At 62.2% G+C, this 17,976-nt stretch overlaps 1 protein-coding gene and 1 long non-coding RNA gene across 6 annotated transcripts in view; one reads left to right on the top strand and one right to left on the bottom strand.

Annotated features, from left to right (window-relative positions):
- ELFN2 (extracellular leucine rich repeat and fibronectin type III domain containing 2) overlaps positions 1-9,543 on the top strand; it is a 50,337-nt gene extending 40,794 nt beyond the window's left edge. For all 3 annotated transcript variants that reach the window (XM_070600685.1, XM_070600684.1, XM_070600686.1), the window contains one exon: positions 6,414-9,543. In XM_070600685.1, the coding sequence (XP_070456786.1) occupies positions 6,846-9,302 (2,457 nt within the window). In that variant the 5' untranslated portion in view covers positions 6,414-6,845 and the 3' untranslated portion in view covers positions 9,303-9,543. The remainder of the gene's footprint in view (positions 1-6,413) is intronic.
- Positions 377-14,261, bottom strand: LOC139080380 (uncharacterized). 3 transcript variants are annotated; one of them, XR_011534859.1, is made up of 4 exons: positions 9,936-14,250; positions 4,738-6,512; positions 1,286-1,368; positions 377-606 (listed from the first exon to the last, which is right to left on the bottom strand). It is a non-coding gene; the product is annotated as an uncharacterized lncRNA (long non-coding RNA). The 3 variants fall into 3 exon arrangements; XR_011534861.1 differs by having other exon boundaries at positions 5,313-6,512; XR_011534860.1 differs by having other exon boundaries at positions 1,286-6,512; positions 9,936-14,261.
- Between the last annotated feature and the right edge of the window lie 3,715 nt (positions 14,262-17,976).

The raw sequence follows: 17,976 nt of genomic DNA, 5'->3' as shown, positions 1-17,976 counted from the left end.
AGCTGAGGACACAGGCTGGCACACGCTCACCCTGCTTTGCGGGAACGTGGTGCCAAACCAGCGGAGGCGGAGGCCCCGGGTGCCAGTCACTGCTCAGACCACGTTGGCACTGATGCTCTGCTCCAGGTGACGCATTTTGGGAGGGACCTTGACAGCATCACGACCCGGGGCAGCTGGCCTGGAGGGTGGGGGACCTGACACCGCGTAGGAAGAGCGGGAGAGGCTGTGAGGCTGCTGAGCCTGGATAAGCGGATTGCAGGGGAGCAGGAGAACAGATGAGCCCATATCGGAGAGGCCTTTGAGGGGGGCTACTGGCCTTGTTCTCAGGGGCTCCAGACGGCGCTGGGACCAGTGAACAGAGGTACAAGGAGCCAGGTTTGGCTTTGTGAGAAAAGAAATTTCTAACAATCAGAGCTGCTCAAGAAGGGACTAAGTAGCCTCAGACGGGTGCTGAGATCTCTGTCACGGGTGATATGCAAGTTGGGAGAAGCCACCTCTGCAGGATTGCGGAAAGTCTGGTAGTTCTAAGAGCTCAGGCTGGCCCAGGTACCTGGCTGTGTGGTTTTTGGCAAATCACTGCACGTCTCTGAACCTCAGTTTCCTCATCTAGAAAATGGGAAGCACAGGGGGAGTCATAGGCTGAAAGGAAGGCTCAGACATTTCCTGTGCACCGTGAGCACCCCATGAGCAGGGCCCCTCCCTCTGACATTTCGCATCCTGCCTCACTGGGCTCAGGGACTCCAGATCTCCCTCCGTCCCCCGTCCCTGGCCCTGAGCTTTCATTCCACACGGCGCGTTCTGATGCTGCTCCATGCGTCTGCTACATGCCTGACCTCCTCCAGGCGTGGAGGTGACACTTGCCAATGAGATAAAGTCTGCTTTGATTTCATGGTGGGGCGGGGATGATAATAAAGAACTAAATGATGTCTGGTATTGTTGAGTGCTCTGAAGGGACCAAAGCCAGGGTTGAGTGACCAGTGAGTTATCTCAGATTAGGTGTCAGGGAAGGTGGGGCTGGGGGGGAGCAGCTGGACAGAGACCTGAGTGAAGCGAGGTAGTGGGTTGTGCAGCTAGTGGGAGAAGAGCATTCCAGGCAGAGAACAGCACGTGCAAAGGCCCTGAGGTGGGAGTGTGCTTGGGGGTTTGAGCAGCATAGCTGGTCTGGAATCAGTACTTCCTGAATGATGGCAGAATTGAAGTCTCTCTCAGCTTGTGGACAGTCCACGCTTGCACACTTTCCTGATTGGGGGTGGGGTGGTACTTACACAAGAGGCAGGAAACCCACCAGACTCCATGCATGTCCAGTCCCTGCCATGGGCCCCACTCTTCAGAGGAAGTTGGGGAAGGAGAGAGCCTCAGATTTCTGATCTGTAAAATGAAGTAACAGTGCCAGTCATGCACTAAAGTTCATTTAGGGTTCAAGGAACAGAAAATGTCAGATGCAAACGAGCCACTGGGTAAGGGATAGCTATGGGCAAGGAGACTGAAGCCCAGAGAGGTTAATGAATGTGCCTGTGTCACACAGCTCAGCATTCAATCCCAGGGCCCTTTGCCTCCAATATCCATGCTCCGTTCTCTCTGCCCTGCAGCTGGGGCTCACTGCACCTGAAATCCAAACCATTCACCGACCAGACAGTAGTTCCGTGTTGAAGGTATAATTACCCATTTTGCAGATGAGGAGCCCCAGTGAGCTAGAGGCAGCGACAAGATCCAGTGTTGGCCCCAGAGGGTGGCGGGCTTTGTCACAGAGGGCAGAGTGGTGGTATCCCACCACTGGGGCCCCTGGCCTGGTGCTGTGCTTCCAGCAGAGAGAGGGGAGGTGGCAGCCCGCCCCGTGAGTTTGGGCTGGGCCCTAGGAGTCCTCGGTCCTCCTAACCCTGGGTAATGGCACTGACAAGGACAGTGACAGTGGCACCTCGGGGAGCCTTGGCCAGCCTGGCGCAGGGGGAGCCGTGCCAGCGCTTGTCAGCTGCCGTAAATGAGATTTCCCGCTGAGCCTCACGTCCCCGCTCCTGGGAGGCCAGGACACGACTGCACCTCCCCTACCTGCTCCCCGACCCCACCGATGTCCCCACAACGTCCCTGCTGGGACAGGAGCCCAAGGTTGCACTCGCCGGGCCTCTTGCCCTGGGCAGAGCGTGTCTGTGTCCACCAGGTCCTGGGGTTTCGTGGGAGCCATGGGTGGCACTCACCTTGCCAGGCAGGTGGAGAAAGTGAGATTCAGGGAGGGCCTGCAACCCACCCGGGGTCTCCAAGCTGGCCAGCCCCGTGTCTTCCCTGCCAATGCCCGCTCCCCTGTTCCCCGCCTCGTCCCCCTCAGCAGGGCACTCAGGCACAGCTCGCCTGTCTCTCACCCAGCCGGGAGCTGGAGGCTGAGGAGGGGGCCCTGTCAGGGCAGTCGAGGTTGGCAGATCAGGATTACCCCAGGTCCCAAGCCTGACCCACCACCCCCCGAACACTCCCTTCCCCAGTCCTGGCCTCAGTTTCCCCTCTGAGAAGGGCTGAGCAAGAGCTCCTTGTCCTTCCAGCTCTGAAGCTCTAGGATTCTGAGTCCGTCCAGGGGCCCAGAACCTTGTACCTGGAGGAGGAGGGCACAGAAACCAACTGGGTCAACCGGGACTTCTGTGGGGGGAGTGTGCTGAGGCATGGAGAGGGGGTGGCAGTGGCCCAGGGTCACTCAGACATTCTGTGGCTGTGCCGGCTCCGGACTGAGACCCCACCTCGGCTCTGCCCCTCAGATCTGTCAGGTGTCGCTGACTCCCCTCCCTCCTCTCCTTCCAAGCGTGTCCCCACGAGGGGGGACATCGTGTACATGCAGCCGGCTGGACTGGGGGACCTCCCCAAGCCTCCTTGATAGCACGCTGCCCCCCAACTTTGCTGTGTCCCTTCTCTCTGTGGTGGAAGGAGAGAGGGGCCTTGGACAGGTGCTGGTGCGCATCCTGGGCCTGTCCCCTGCTCTGGCCGGAGGTCACTCATTCGGGCCACACCTGTGTGAGCAGGGGCAGGTACAGTGGGGGTGGGGAGAGGACGGGAGGGTCCCTCAGGCCAGGCCAGCCAGGAGCATACCTCTTTGCTGGACACAGCGCCACCCGGGCCGCCCCTGCATGGCCACCGTGTAGAAAAGGCCCCTGCCTCCCAGGGCTGCGTCCTGGTCCTGCCCCTTCCCCTCCCCCTGGGCTGGTCACAGGCTGCGTTTGCTGTCATCTCCCTGGCCCTGGGGTGGGTGGGCAGGGCCGGCAGCAGGCGCCGTGTCCCCCCCATCTGTCATCTCGCTGTGCTTCCCGCGATCGGTTCCTCCATCTCAGACGTGCTCTCCCTGTTCTCTCTAACCCTCTGTCTCTCCCTGCTTGGCCAGCTCCTTACTTCTGCTTTGTCGTCCTTCTCAGTGCTCGCCTCCTCCCTGCGGGCTCCCTCACCTCCTCCTTTTCTCTCCCCACCCGCCCAGAGGTGTGGGGGTAGGGCCCTACTCCTCCCACTAGTGTGTGTGCTGGGGCATCATTGTCGCGGGAGCAGGGGACGGCCCTGACCCTGGGGACCCTCGGCCCCAGGCCCGAGAGAACTGCAGTGCCCACTCCTGCCCCCCCCGCCCCCACCCCGCTGCCTTGAGTGTGTGCTCAGCGGGCAGGGGACCAAGTGCTTGCGGTACCCCTCCCTCGCTGCCTCAGGCCTCGGTGGGGCATGAGCAGGCAGCCCAGGGAAGGGGCCGGGGGTGGGAGCCTCCTCCCCTCTGTCTGAGTCAGGGGCAGGGCAGCCAGCCCCGGTACTCCTGGAGCAGGAGTGGGAGACGGCCGGGGCTCGGGCAGCTTGAGGGCTGAGGAGGGCAGAGCTCAGAGAGGCTGGGGTGGGGCGTGGCAGGGCCTCTGCCCACCCTGGACTGTTGGGGAAGGGAAGATGGGGCAGGACTAGCCTGGGCCCCTTCTCCCACTCCCCTCCCTCACCTCAGCCTTTTTGTATCCCCTCAATGTGGCCTGGGATTTCCCGAGGCTCCAGCCTGGGGCCTCCAGCCCGCTCAGCTTGCCCCACACCCGGGCCCGCCCGCGGGGGTGCTGGTTTGAGCAACTCAGATCTGAGGAGGCTAAAGTTGCACACGTGTACATATACATACACATACATGTGGAATGCACGTGCTTAAACATGTTGACCCATAGGTGGGTGTTACTCGTTCCTGATCTGCCCCCACGCTCATCCCTCCTGCCCCTGCACACACCAGCATGCCTGTGTCCACTCTAGAGAGCTCCTGTAGCCAGCTGCGCGGGCACACGTCCTGTGTACACAGGCATATGTGTGCACACACGCCTGCCTGCGCATCTGTCTGCTTGTACACGTGAGCGCTGCCTGCACCGGCGGCGCTCTGAGCCAGCGCGCACCTGTGTGTGCACCTGCATACAAATGCGGTCCCCAGACACCCAGCCCAGGAGCTGCAGATGGAAGGTCCTCTGGCGAGCTTGGCGCCTCAGCCGCCTCCAGGACAAGCTCGCTGCCTGTAGGGGCGGGAACTGAGGCCCCCAGATGGGTGGGACTGGCCCAGGGGCCCCTAGGAGCCCGCAGCCAGCCGGACGGGAGCCCAGGTCCTGGACTCTGGCACTCAGACTGCGTGGCGCAGCCAAGGACAGAAATGCTGTCTGCCACCCAGGCGCCCCTTCCTGCTTGGTGGCCTGGTGCGCCCTCCTACACCCCTGTCCGCCCCCTCAGTCCAAGCTGGCCCCGCAGGGATGGGGAGGTGGGAGGCCATCTCACCAGGAGGTCCCCATTGTCACAGCCTCTGACGCCACGTCACCCTTTTATCCGAGGGGTCATCCGGACGGCCTGTTCACCTGCCACCTCAACAAAAACTGCCTGCCTGGACTTCTCTGGGGACTTTTCCCCTCTCGCTCTCCATTCCTCTGTTCCAGCCCCCTGGGGCTCAGGGCTGTAAATTGGTTTTGCTTTAACAGCAAAGGTTTATATATTTTTTTCAGAGTGCTCTCTTTCCTGGAGTTCCCCAGGAGGAGGAGCAGGACGCAGAGGTGGTTCTTGTCAACAGTCTCTGCCTTTCTTCATCCAAACATGGGTTTCTCTGGCCTAATCGTCACAACCCTGGTCACCGCCCGGGTGGAGGGAGGGAGCACTGGTCTCTTCCCGCTGTCCAGAGAGCAGGGGGCAGGAGCTGGAGCCGGATCTGGCCGAGGGGCTGTGTCCGGCCTGCTGGGCGACCAGGGCAAGTCTCCCCTCGTCAGGGGCTCTGTTTTCCCCCTTAGAAAATGAGTGTTTGTGGGCTGTGAGCCCTGTGCCGCCAGCGCTGCCCCTCTGCATCTCAGGGGAGCACGGCTCACCTTCCTTCTTCCCCATCAGATGGCCAGGCGGGGACCTGGTGCCCACTTTATAGATGTGGAAGCGGACTCGGGGGTGTGTGCTCTATCCGGCTCATCAGACCAGGTGGACAGGCTCCAGGCCTCCTGACTCCTGGTGCCTCAGGAATCTTGATCTGGCCCAGGCTGTGCTGTGTGACTGGGGGCAAGTCCCTGCCTCTCTCTGGGCCCCTGACTCTCCATCCACGGAGGGGATGTCAGGCTTCGGAAGCCACTATTCGGAGGCCTCTGGCTTCTTCGCCTGCCTGAGCACCACCCCCTAACCCCCAGGATCAGGGCCTCTAATGGAAAGCAATTGGGGAAGTGATAGTGGGGGTGTGTCTGCCTTCCCAGACTCTGCTTGTCTCTTTCCCCTGGCTCTGCTTCTGCCTGTAGGATGAGCTCTCCCTGTGCCCTCCCACTGCGGGAGACCCCAGCCTCTGCATCCCTCTGCTTGGGGGCCCACAGCCTCACTGCTCCGCTCCCCCTCCCCCATGGAAGCTGAGACAAGGGAATTATTTTTGGAACAAGAGCAGTTACACAACAAATGAATTATTTATCTTGGGGCGTGGAGGAGAGGCGGCCTTTTGCTGGGCGTCTTAATTCTTTATCTGGACGGGAGGGTGCCCGCTTGGGTACGTGGCCATGTGTGTACAAGCCCATTTGTCGTACACCTGTCTGTGTCTGTGTGCCGTGGAGTTCGGGCTCGTGTAGGGGCATGTGGGTCTTTGTGCGGGCGGGTGGACCAGTGTGGACACGAGTGTGCTGGGGCATGAGTGTGAGGCTGTCTGTGACCTCACCTGTTACTCTCTGGGCTCCCTTCTCTGCCCACCGTCCTCAGACTCCGTCCCCCTCCCCCTCCCTCCTCCTTTCTTCAGTCTCCCTCCTTCCAGGCCCCCACCCCCTCCTCCCCCTCTTGCCCCCCATCGTCCTCCCTTCTTTTATGTAACAGGGACTCTAGAGTGCTCCTGGCACAGGGGACCGCCCCGTGGGTGGAGAAGGGGCTGGGGGCCCGTGCTGGAGCTTCGAGGGGCCACTCTGAGCCTTTGCACTGATCTGTCACCCCCTCTTGGTGCTGCCTTTCAGGAACAAGGTGACAGATGGGTCTCTTCCTTCCCACTCTCGTCTCTTGCGCTCCCTCTCGCAGCTCCGCTCTCCAGCCTCTCGCGGGAATCTTCTGAAGTTCTGGACTCAGGACCCGAGGAGGAAGAGGAGGAGGAGGGAGAGGAAGTTAGGCCCTGAGAACCTGTGCACCTTCCCGTCAGGAGAGCAGCAGCGCAGGGACGCAGGCTGTGGGGCCCGCCGTCCCCCTGGCCCAGGCCTGGCCGCAGTGCCCGGCGCCTGCCAGTAGCGCCCTGCCAGCCTCACTGGGGGCCCCCGGGCTGGGGGTCGCCCCCAAGATGGTGGCGGCCCCAGGAAGGACTGTGCTGCCAGCCCCAGCCTCTGGCTGCTAGGCCCTCCGCACCCCGGCCCCTCACGCCCAGCCCGGCCCGCGAGGGGGCCGCGGTGGCCAGCGCCATGCTGCGCCTGGGGCTGTGCGCGGCCGCGCTGCTGTGTGTGTGCCGGCCGGGCGCCGTGCGCGCCGACTGCTGGCTCATCGAGGGCGACAAGGGGTACGTGTGGCTGGCCATCTGCAGCCAGAACCAGCCGCCCTACGAGACCATCCCGCAGCATATCAACAGCACCGTGCACGACCTGCGCCTCAATGAGAACAAGCTCAAGGCCGTGCTCTACTCCTCGCTCAACCGCTTCGGGAACCTCACCGACCTCAACCTCACCAAGAACGAGATCTCCTACATCGAGGACGGCGCCTTCCTGGGCCAGTCGAGCCTGCAGGTGCTGCAGCTGGGCTACAACAAGCTCAGCAACCTGACGGAGGGCATGCTGCGCGGCATGGGGCGCCTGCAGTTCCTCTTCGTGCAGCACAACCTCATCGAGCTGGTGACGCCCGCCGCCTTCTCCGAGTGCCCCAGCCTCATCAGCATCGACCTGTCCTCCAACCGCCTCAGCCGCCTCGACGGCGCCACCTTCGCCAGCCTGGCCAGCCTCATGGTGTGCGAGCTGGCGGGCAACCCCTTCAACTGCGAGTGCGACCTCTTCGGTTTCCTCGCCTGGCTCGTCGTCTTCAACAACGTCACCAAGAACTATGACCGCCTGCAGTGCGAGTCGCCGCGGGAGTTCGCCGGCTACCCGCTGCTCGTGCCGAGGCCCTACCACAGCCTCAACGCCATCACCGTGCTCCAGGCCAAGTGTCGCAACGGCTCGCTGCCCGCGCGGCCCGCCAGCCACCCGACGCCCTACTCCACCGACGCCCAGAGGGAGCCCGACGAGAACTCGGGCTTCAACCCCGACGAGATCCTGTCGGTGGAGCCGCCGGCCTCGTCCACCACGGATGCCTCGGCGGGGCCCGCCATCAAGCTGCACCACGTCACCTTCACCTCGGCCACCCTGGTGGTCATCATCCCGCACCCCTACAGCAAGATGTACGTCCTGGTCCAGTACAACAACAGCTACTTCTCCGACGTCATGACGCTCAAGAACAAGAAGGAGATTGTCACGCTCGACAAGCTGCGGGCGCACACCGAGTACACCTTCTGTGTCACCTCCCTGCGCAACAGCCGCCGCTTCAACCACACCTGCCTGACCTTCACCACGCGGGACCCGGTCCCCGGCGATCTGGCGCCCAGCACGTCCACCACCACCCACTACATCATGACCATCCTGGGCTGCCTCTTCGGCATGGTCATCGTGCTGGGAGCCGTCTACTACTGCCTGCGCAAGCGGCGCATGCAGGAGGAGAAGCAGAAGTCCGTCAAGGTCAAGAAGACCATCCTGGAGCTGCGCTACGGGGCCGACGTGGATGCTGGCTCCGTTGTCCACGCCGCCCAGAAGCTGGGTGAGCCCCCCGTGCTGCCCGTGTCCCGAATGTCCTCCATCCCCTCCATGATCGGGGAGAAGCTGCCCACCTCCAAGGGGCTGGAGGCTGGGCTGGACACGCCCAAGGTGGCCACCAAGGGCAACTATATTGAGGTGCGCACGGGCGCGGGAGGGGACGGCCTGGCCCGGCCTGAGGACGACCTCCCGGACCTGGAGAACGGCCAGGGCTCAGCCGCTGAGATCTCCACCATCGCCAAGGAGGTGGACAAGGTCAACCAGATCATTAACAATTGCATCGATGCCCTCAAGCTGGACTCGGCCTCCTTCCTTGGGGGTGGCAGCGGTGGCGGGGACCCTGAGCTGGCCTTCGAGTGCCAGTCCCTCCCCGCGGCCGCCGTAGCCTCCTCGGCTGCTGCCCCTGGGGCGCTGGAGCGGCCCAGCTTCCTCTCACCCCCTTACAAGGAGAGCTCCCACCACCCGCTCCAGCGCCAGCTCAGTGCCGATGCCGCTGTGGCCCGCAAGACCTGCAGCGTCTCGTCCAGCGGCTCCATCAAGAGCGCCAAGGTCTTCAGCCTGGACGTGCCTGACCACCCGGCCACCGCGGGGCTGGCCAAGGGCGACTCCAAATACATCGAGAAGGGCAGCCCTCTCAACAGCCCGCTGGACCGGCTCCCGCTGGTGCCCGCGGGCGGCAGCGGGGGCGGCGGGGGTGGCGTGCACCACTTGGAGGTGAAGCCGGCCTACCATTGCAGCGAGCACCGGCACAGCTTCCCGGCCCTGTACTACGAGGAGGGCGCCGACAGCCTGAGCCAGCGCGTGTCCTTCCTCAAGCCGCTGACCCGCTCCAAGCGGGACTCCACCTACTCGCAGCTCTCGCCCAGACACTACTACTCGGGGTACTCCTCCAGCCCGGAGTACTCCTCCGAGAGCACGCACAAGATCTGGGAGCGCTTCCGGCCCTACAAGAAGCACGCCCGGGAGGAGGTGTACATGGCCGCGGGCCACGCCCTGCGCAAGAAGGTCCAGTTCGCCAAGGACGAGGATCTGCACGACATCCTCGATTACTGGAAGGGGGTCTCGGCCCAGCAGAAGCTGTGACCCTCTCCTCCCCGGTGAGGCTGGAGGGGGAGGGCCGGGGGAGGGCACATGGGGAAGGGCCCAGGGGGCCGGGCGGGCGCGCTGGGGGCCGAGGCCGAGGAGTGGACGCACACGCACACCCGCACGCACGCACCCACGCACACACCTGACCACCACCTGACTGTGAACAGCTACCACCCGACAATAACGGACAGGAAAACAGAGACACGTTCTCCTTAAAGTTTACACACTGATACCGAAACCAGTTGTCTTTACTGTGCTGCCCAGGGACTCTGCTGGGGGGCGGGGCTCGGGCGGGGGCAGGGAGGAAGCCAACGGAGGGTGTGGGGTCTGGGGCTCTGGGACGAGGGGCAGGTTTGGGGGCAAAGGAGCCTAGGGCAAGAGATGGACTGAAGCCCCCTGGGGGCAAGGAGAGGGTCCCCCCAGCTTGGGGACAGGTCACTGGGAGATGAAGCACCAGGTGGACACTGGCATCCTTTCCTTCCCTTATGAATGGGGAAACTAAGGCCCAGAGACAGGAAGTGACGACCCCAGGGTCATGGGGCAGGTTACGATCAGTCTCCCAACTTCCCAGCCCAGTGCCATCCCCCGCGCAGTGGCTCCCCAGGGGCCCTCCACCCTCGGTCCACCTACCGCGGGCTTCCAGAGCCGTGGTCTCTTGGGGCTGAGGCACTTGATGCAGGTGGGTGCTTTTCCCTTCCAGAAAGCCCCATGGCCACGCCCCCAAGCGGGGAGCTGTGATTTGTCGTGTGGGGCCTTCGCCCCCGTGCCAGCACCCACGAGAGGCGGGGGTCCTACTGACAGGAAAGGAGCCGAGGCGTGGGGACATTCCACCAGCCCCCTTCAAGTGTCTTCCAAGTAGCCTGGGAGCTGTGACGGGGTCTGAGGAGAGCGGCTGGGCCAGCTCCCACCGCGTCTCAGGTGCAGGCCCCATACCTCGGCCCCCAGCCTCCTGGGCCTCCTGGATCCCTGCTCCTCCCAGAAGGGCGGCAGTGAACTGTGATGCCCGGGGGCAGCAGAGAGGCAGGGTGTGATGGGGGCCTTCCTGCCTGTGCCCCTACATCCTGGCCTCCTGCCTGCCTGACCCCCCTCGTGGGCTCCCGGGGCGGCTTCTTAGCCTGCCCAGAGGAAGGAGGGCTTCCCCCCAACCCCTCTTGGCTACCCATCCTGCCCCACCCCCTGGCCTGAGGGGCTCCCATGTTTCCATGGAAACGGCCACTCCCCCTTGCTGACCCCCACCCATCATCGAACAAAGCACAAACAGTGAGCACCTCCCCCTCCCTGGCCAGCCTCTGTTGCCATGGCAACCCAGAGCCTGGCAGTTGGGACCGTTGGGCCCCTGGGGGTTCCCTCTCAGTGGGGCGGTGGAGGGCGGCGAGGGTGGGCAGGGCCAGAGGCGAGCTCTTGGGGGCAGATCTGGGGTCCTGAGACTGTGGGTCTTGAACACTGTTGGGGTGCCGAGGGGCTGGAGTGGGTCATCTCTTCACCTTCATTTTGGGGGAGCAGTAGGGGGCAGGGACAATGAAAGCTTTGCCCACCTGTCGATGTGACCCTTGGCTCCCTACCCACCTCAGGATGGGGAGGCGCCCACTTAGGTCTCCCCACGCCCTGCCAGAGACCCCCAGCCTCTGGTCTGTCACCCAGGTGGCTTTCTTGAGATTTGGGGAGTGTGGCAGAGATTGGGGTGAGGGTGGGCACTGGGGTGGGACCAAGACCTGTACTGTGTGGGGGGCTCTGACCAGGAAAGCTAGTGCCATCCCTGGGTGGGGTGCTCCAACGACCTTCCTTGGGGGGGAGGATTTGGGGAGGACGGTGGAGGGCAAGGGGCCTTAGGGCTCAACGGAAGGCCTCTCTCACACCCACTGGGGTACGGACCAAACCCAGGCTCACTTTGGGGTGACATTTGCAAAGAAAGGACTGTTCTCCTGGGGACGGGGTGGGGGGGAGGGGGCCAGCATGGATATGCAGAGCAGACCTCCCCCCAACCCCCAAAACCTGCCCCCCAGCCCCTCCTCACACCGGATTGGCAAAACTGAGCAAAGCGAGCAGGCGGGGAAGCCAGCGGTGTGAGAGAGCAGACTCCCTGTTATATTTGCATGACGATTTTACTGTATTTTTCTGAGCAAACATCTGTCGTGTATGTGCCAGTTTGTCCAGACTCCCCTGCCCCCCTCCCCCTTTCCCACATTCCCTCTGTTGTGATCTGACAAGCAGCTCTTGACATCCGGGGAGGGGCCAGCTCTGCAAAAGACCCAAAACAGGTGCCACCCAAACGCCCCCCACCCCACCCCCGCCTCCTGTCTTTCTGGACTTTGAGCCCACAGGTGTCGCCTCCCCTCCTCCCTCTTGGGTCCCCACTCCCATCCCATCCTGGCCCTTCCCCTCCTCTCTGCCAGGGAAGGGAAGCCCCAGGGAGGGGAGCGTGGGGTGACCTCTCCTCTGTCCCAGTTGCACCCATTTTGCAGATAGAGAAGTCAGGGCCCCCGAGGAGGGAGCCCTGATGATTTGGTGATCAGGCGGGGCGGAGGATCAGTCACACTGCTGAGGACAGGAGGCCAAGAGCTGGGGGCTTCGGGGGCGGGTTTCTGGGGAGGCTTGAGGCCCGGAGGGAGGAGCCCATGGGAGGAACCGGGGTCAGGGGGTGGGGGCCCCCAAAGTGGGCCTGGCCTCCCGGGAGGTGGAGCTGCCCACAGGGAGGGCTCCCGACAGCATTCCTGGTAGAAGATGGCCAGAAAAACCTCAGACCTCCTTCTGTGGCCCTTAAGGGCAGGTCCCCATCTTTGCTGCGAGGGTCCTCCCTCTCCAGGAGGGAAACCAACCTTCACCACCTGGGTCACACTGATGATCTTTGAGACAGAACTGGATCTACCACTGAGGCCCCCTGGCCAGGCCAGACCCCCAGCCTCGCAGGCCGGGCCCCTCCCTCACTCTAGAGAAGAGGCTCCTGCCCTGGAGCCCACCCTGGAGGCTTTCCCGAATCTGCATCCTGGGTCCCGTTCAGGAGAATTCTACCCCAAGCAGGGGCAAAATAGTCACAAAGACAAACGCTCATTTCTGTTAAGGCCCGGCCCTTTGTTTAAAACAGTGATAAGAATGGTGGACCCGGCCCGTGGCCTAGGCAGGCGGGGAGGGCAGGCGGCCAGGGGAGAAGGGAAGGGAGGCTACTTGAGGGGGGACGGGGTGGGGTGCTGGTGGAGTGGGGGGCAAGTGGGCTGGACATGTGGGTGTCACACCCTGGACCTCCTGGGGGAGGCCCCTGCCTGGGGTCACGCCTGGGCTTGCTGTCCCTATCAGAGGGTCCAGGGGACATTTCTGGGAGGTGGACCGCTAGGCCCACTCTCTCCTCGGGCACAGTGAGCGCTGCTAACCCTCTGCTGGGTCTAATGGCCTTCCAGAAGCGAAAAGCAGAGGTCTGGCAGGAAGAAAGCTTCGTCTGGTGTGGACACCTCCTCAGGGGCCCCGGGCTTGCTTCTCCCCTCGGCAGGTGGAAGGCCCCTCGCCTCTGCACCCTCCTAGGAGACAGTGCCGGAGATCTGTGGAGGTGCCAGTGTCCGGGCCGGGGAACTGGCTCTCTGCAGAGTGGTGGGAGGGCAAGACCCACTGGGGGAGAGTAGGCCAGGACAGCCCCAGAGAGGCAGCAAGAGTCTGGGCTTGGCTGAGGGTCTCCAAGGGTCTGTGATGTTCTGAACTGGAAGTTGCTCGCCCCCTCCTGGAAATTTAACAGAGGGGGAAACAGAAGCCCGGGAAAGGGAAGGAAAAAAATCTTGTAGGTTCTCCAAACCAGTAAGGACAGAGTAAGGCCGGAAAGGGAGCCAGGCGTGGGGGACAAGAGTGACAGATCCCAGCTTATATGGGGCTTACATGCAGTAAAGGGGCAGCCACAGAATGTTCCCCAGTGATGGACGCTGTGCAGAGAATTTAAATAAATAGGTTGATGGAGTGGTGAGGGGGTGGGGCTGGGCGCCCCTCAGAGGAGGAGGTGACCAGCATCCCAGCTCTGAAGCATGTGAGCTACAGGACTAGCCCGCAGGCCGCGTGAGATTGAGACCGGGGGGAGAGTGGGCTTAGGAGTGGCTGGAGGTCCCCAAGTACCTCCACGGGTGCCCCCACAGCTCTGCCCCCGTCCTCCGAGGGAACTTATCATTCGGCAGCATCCCACCGTATTCCTGGCAGAGAGGGACCCTCTTCCAGGGTGCTGAGGGGTGGGCAAGGCAGAGGAGGCCCCCAGGGAGCCTGACTCCTGCAGGGCTTACCGGGCAGGGCTGCAGCTTGTCCCCGAGGCCAGGAGGAAGGTTGGGGTGCCCCGTCCCAGTGCTCTTCTAGTCTCTGCCAAGACTTCTGCTCCATAGCCACCTCAGTCCCAGGAGCTGCTATGCTCCTTGCCCCTCCCGACTCTGGATCCTCCCCACTTGAAGACAGAACCAGTATTTACAGTCCTCGCCTCTCCTGCCTGCCTCCCACCCAGTCCCCCACTGAAGGTCCCTCACGGCTGCTGAGAGGAACGGGGAGGAGGGGAGCTGAATGGGGTGGGTGGGAGGCTCTGGGCAGCCTCTCCTTCCCCTTCCCCTTGCCAAACAAGCACAGGGCTGGGCAGGGGCCAAGGGTCCATCTTCTCCCCCGCCACCCCCCAACAAGGAGCCGCCAGCCCCACGGCCCTGCCCTTGGCACCTGGTTTGGCTCCTGCAGAGCCGGGCTTCCAGCCCCCGGCTATGAACCTGTGAACCTTAGCTGTGTGTGGACCCTTCCTCCCTCGGGGGGCCTGAGCCCTCTCCTCTTCTTCTTTCTCGGGGGGTAACCTCATTTATTTTCTCTTCCCTCTCCCTGCCTCTTCCTCCTCCCACTTTCCTGTTTTAAACTGAATGGCACGAAATTGTTTTCCTCAACTCGGAGATTCCTGTATGGAGAGAATCAATTTCTATATTTGCAATAAATTTCTTATTTAAAACAACAGGGCCAAGGTCTGTGTTGAATGTCGACCCTTGCTCAAGTTGGGGTCCCAGCGTTCCAGTTCCTGGGGCCCAGTCCCCCTTCTCACCAGAGCCTCACACGCAGGGTTAAGGGATGGGGCACATGGATGGGCAGTCACCCGTGGTCACGGAGAGAAGAAGTGTCTGCCAGACGGAGGGTGGGCCAGCAGGACACAGAGGGTCACTGTCCCCCCACCCCACAAGCCTGGCAGGCTGGGGGCCTGACGGCTCTCCTCCTGACAACCTGGAAACACCTCTGCCAACAGCCCTCCCTAGAGATGGAGGGGCCTTTGGCCATGGCTAATTCTCAGCTGGTCCCCAGGGATTATGCCCCCCAGGCAGGGGGGGAACCCCGTTTCTCACAGACCCACCTCTAATTGCTTTCCGCCCTCGGCAAGTAGGGATGGTGTGGGACCCACTGGGTCTCCTCCTGGCCGTTGTCAGGCCGTCTTCCAGGCTGCCTGCTGCTCCCCGGGTCTGCGGCCCTTTCTTCCACAGCTACGAACCCCTGCTGCTCCGCCTCAGGAGGCAAGAAATGCACCTTGTCTCTCTTGTCAGGCATGGAGCGCAGGTCTGCACCTAGTAACCTCAGGCTGAATTGCCAAACCTTTGCTCAGCTGGAGCCTAGAGCCCCCTCCAGCCCCACCTCCTTGCATCCCCCATAGACGATTGTTCTCCAAGTGGGGCGCGCCCCACCTCGGGGAAGTCCTGGATTCAGCCTGGATGGCTCCGACACGGAGACGTGCCCCCGGGAGTGATGGCACAGGGTGGCGCTGGGCAGCTTCACCCCTGGGTCAGTGGTCCCTGTGGCCTTGGTGCACTGTGGCCCCTGGGTCTGTCCTTCTAATGGGCCTGCCTTGTGGGCGGTTTTGGGTAGAGCCTTCTCGCTGGCTGAGGCTTCCATGGACTGGAGATCTCAGCTGGGATTGGGGTCTGGGCCCTACAGACAGGAGCGCAGTAACGGGCAAGACCCCACTCTTACCCCTCCTGTGTCATGCCCTCTAAATGGGGACTCTCTCAAACCAGCGCCCGTGGGACCAAGGCACGGTGACGTGGTTCTTCTGACTGGTCCAGAAAGTCTGCTGCCTGCCACGTCCTCCCCAGCCCGACCCTGTCAGCCCAGGTCCGCGTTCTCCTCCAGACCCACGGACACTCCTCCCTCGTGGGAGGGCTCCCGCCTTGCTGGGCGCTCTGCGGGGCTTGATTCCAAGGTGTCCACAGTTCCAAGGCTGTTCTGTGACCCCTCATGGCCGCTGGCCAGGGACCCTCCTCTCCCATGTAGTCGCCTAGCTCGATTCCCCTCCCGCGGGCTCCCGGCTTGCCTTAGCAACAGCAAAGCCTCTTCCTCCACAGATGCCCTCAGCCGAGCCCTTGTGCCCGAAAGGGCACTGGGGACATGGCTGGGTCTCAGCTGGTTCTCAGAGGCACGTCCCTGAAGGCACGGTCCTGGGTACCCCGGCCCCTGGCTGCGACCCCCAGCCCCCTGCCATGCGCAGGCCCACCTCTTCCTGTCTCTGCCTCGGGTGGTCAAGGTTTCTGTGGGACCCACAGGCCTTTTCCTCCAGGTCATGGCCAGACCCCTGCGCTGTGTCGTGCCCTGTAAGTGGGGGGCTGCCGTGTCCCCTGGTGTCCCCCGCACTGGTCTGCGGCCCTTTCCTCCACAGCTATGAACCCCTGCTGCTCTTCCTCAAGGAGCAAGAAATGCACCTTGTCTCTCTTGTCAGGCATGGAGTGCACATCTGCACCTAGTAACCTCAGGCTGAATTGCCAAACCTTTGCTCAGCTAGAGCCCGGAGGCCCCCCAGCCCCACCTCGTTGCTTCCCCCATAGACGGCTGTTCTCCAAGTGGGGCGCGCCCCACCTCGGGGAAGTCCTGGATTCAGCCTGGATGGCTCCAGGGGCACTTGAAGTGGACGCCCTGGCTCAGAGCCGTTCCCCCGTGAGTGGTGGCACACGGTGGCGCTGGGCAGCTCCGCCAACCCCTGGGTCAGTGGTCCCTGTGGCCCTGGTGCCCTGTGGCCCAAGGGTCTCTCCTGATGCCTCTTGCCTCTCTGAGAGTTGGTGGGACGGGGAGGGTCCTTCTGGACAGACCCAGGGCTGGAGCGCCAGCTGGCCTCCTGTCCCCTCCAAGCTGCCCTCGAGCGCCCACAGTGCTGCTGTCCCGGGACGGCTGCCACCTGGGCCCTGGGCTCCTCCCTGCTTCCTGGCTCTTCCCACGCAGCCGTGTCTTGCTTCCCGAGGGAGGGCTCCCCGTGACTCTGTACCAGGGCTGGTGGAGGAGAGAGGGGCCAGTCTGTGGAGGGGGCAGTGGGCAGGGACTTGAATCCCATAGGCTCTGGCATCTCAGGCCGACAGCTGGGCCTGCTCTGGGCCCCCCGCCTGGCTCAGGGGCAGGCCCCCGCCCCACTGTCTTCCTGGACACTTTGCCCCAGGGCCTCTCATGAGCATGAGCCTTTCTCTGGAAGGCCCATTATTTCTGAGGAAACGAAGATGTGACCAAGGGTGGACATGAAGTTGGGGGGTCCAGGCCAGTCGAGGTCCTTCTCCTCCTAGCGCCCCAAGTCCCCACTTGGGTCCGGGGGAACCTGCAGTCCCTAGGGATCTGGAAGTGTCCTCAGGGACAGCTTTGCTTTTGGGTACAGAAATGCTCATTCCGTTATCACTCCGGTTTCAAAATGAACTTTTCTTCACAAAGTTACAAATTCAAAGACGCTTACCTTTTCATTTCAACACAAAAGTTACTCTATAAATCTAGTAAATTTTAACATTTACCTTTGAGGGGACTTTTGGTTAATCTAGGTCCTGTTTACAAATGTAGTTAATTAAATGTCCTTAACTACCCCAAACTTGATCCAGAAGTTTAATATAGCTGATTTCCTTTGTAAATACTTCATTTATTTGAAGAACAAACAAAACTTTGTACCCCAATAAATTTCTACTTCTTCCTGAGGTGACTTTGGGTTCCCGTCCTGTCCTAATCTTCTTATCACTAGTGGCATTTCAAGGAAAATCACAGTTCTGGATTAATTTCTTATTTACACAGAATCAACGTGAGTTTCAGGGACACTAGTGCTTTCGTAGAGCAGACGTCACGGGTACCTGACACCGTAATGTGCCCAGATGGCTTCACACCAGTGTTCATTGTGCAAACACGACGTGTGGGTTTTGTACCTGCTTCTGATTCTTTCTGGGGTAGGGAGGTATCCGTCCACTAGTGACACAAATGTCACCCAATGGGCCTGCCTTGTGGGCGGTTTTGGGTAGAGCCTTCTCGCTGGCTGAGGCTTCCATGGACTGGAGATCTCAGCTGGGATTGGGGTCTGGGCCCTACAGACAGGAGCCCAGTAACGGGCAAGACCCCACTCTTACCCCTCCTGTGTCGTGCCCTCTAAATGGGGACTCTCTCAAACCAGCGCCCGTGGGACCAAGGCACGGTGACGTGGTTCTGGTCCAGAAAGTCTGCTGCCTGCCACGTCCTCCCCAGCCCGACCCTGTCAGCCCAGGTCCGCGTTCTCCTCCAGACCCACGGACACTCCTCCCTTGTGGGAGGGCTCCCGCCTTGCTGGGCGCTCTGCGGGGCTTGATTCCAAGGTGTCCACAGTTCCAAGGCTGTTCTGTGACCCCTCATGGCCGCTGGCCAGGGACCCTCCTCTCCCATGTAGTCGCCTAGCTCGATTCCCCTCCCGCGGGCTCCCGGCTTGCCTTAG

Source organism: Equus przewalskii, chromosome 29 (genome assembly GCF_037783145.1).
Source record: "Equus przewalskii isolate Varuska chromosome 29, EquPr2, whole genome shotgun sequence".
NCBI classification, from domain to species: Eukaryota; Metazoa; Chordata; class Mammalia; order Perissodactyla; family Equidae; genus Equus; species Equus przewalskii.
Note: the sequence above shows the minus strand (reverse complement) of the source record. Positions and strands in the feature narration are given on the sequence as shown.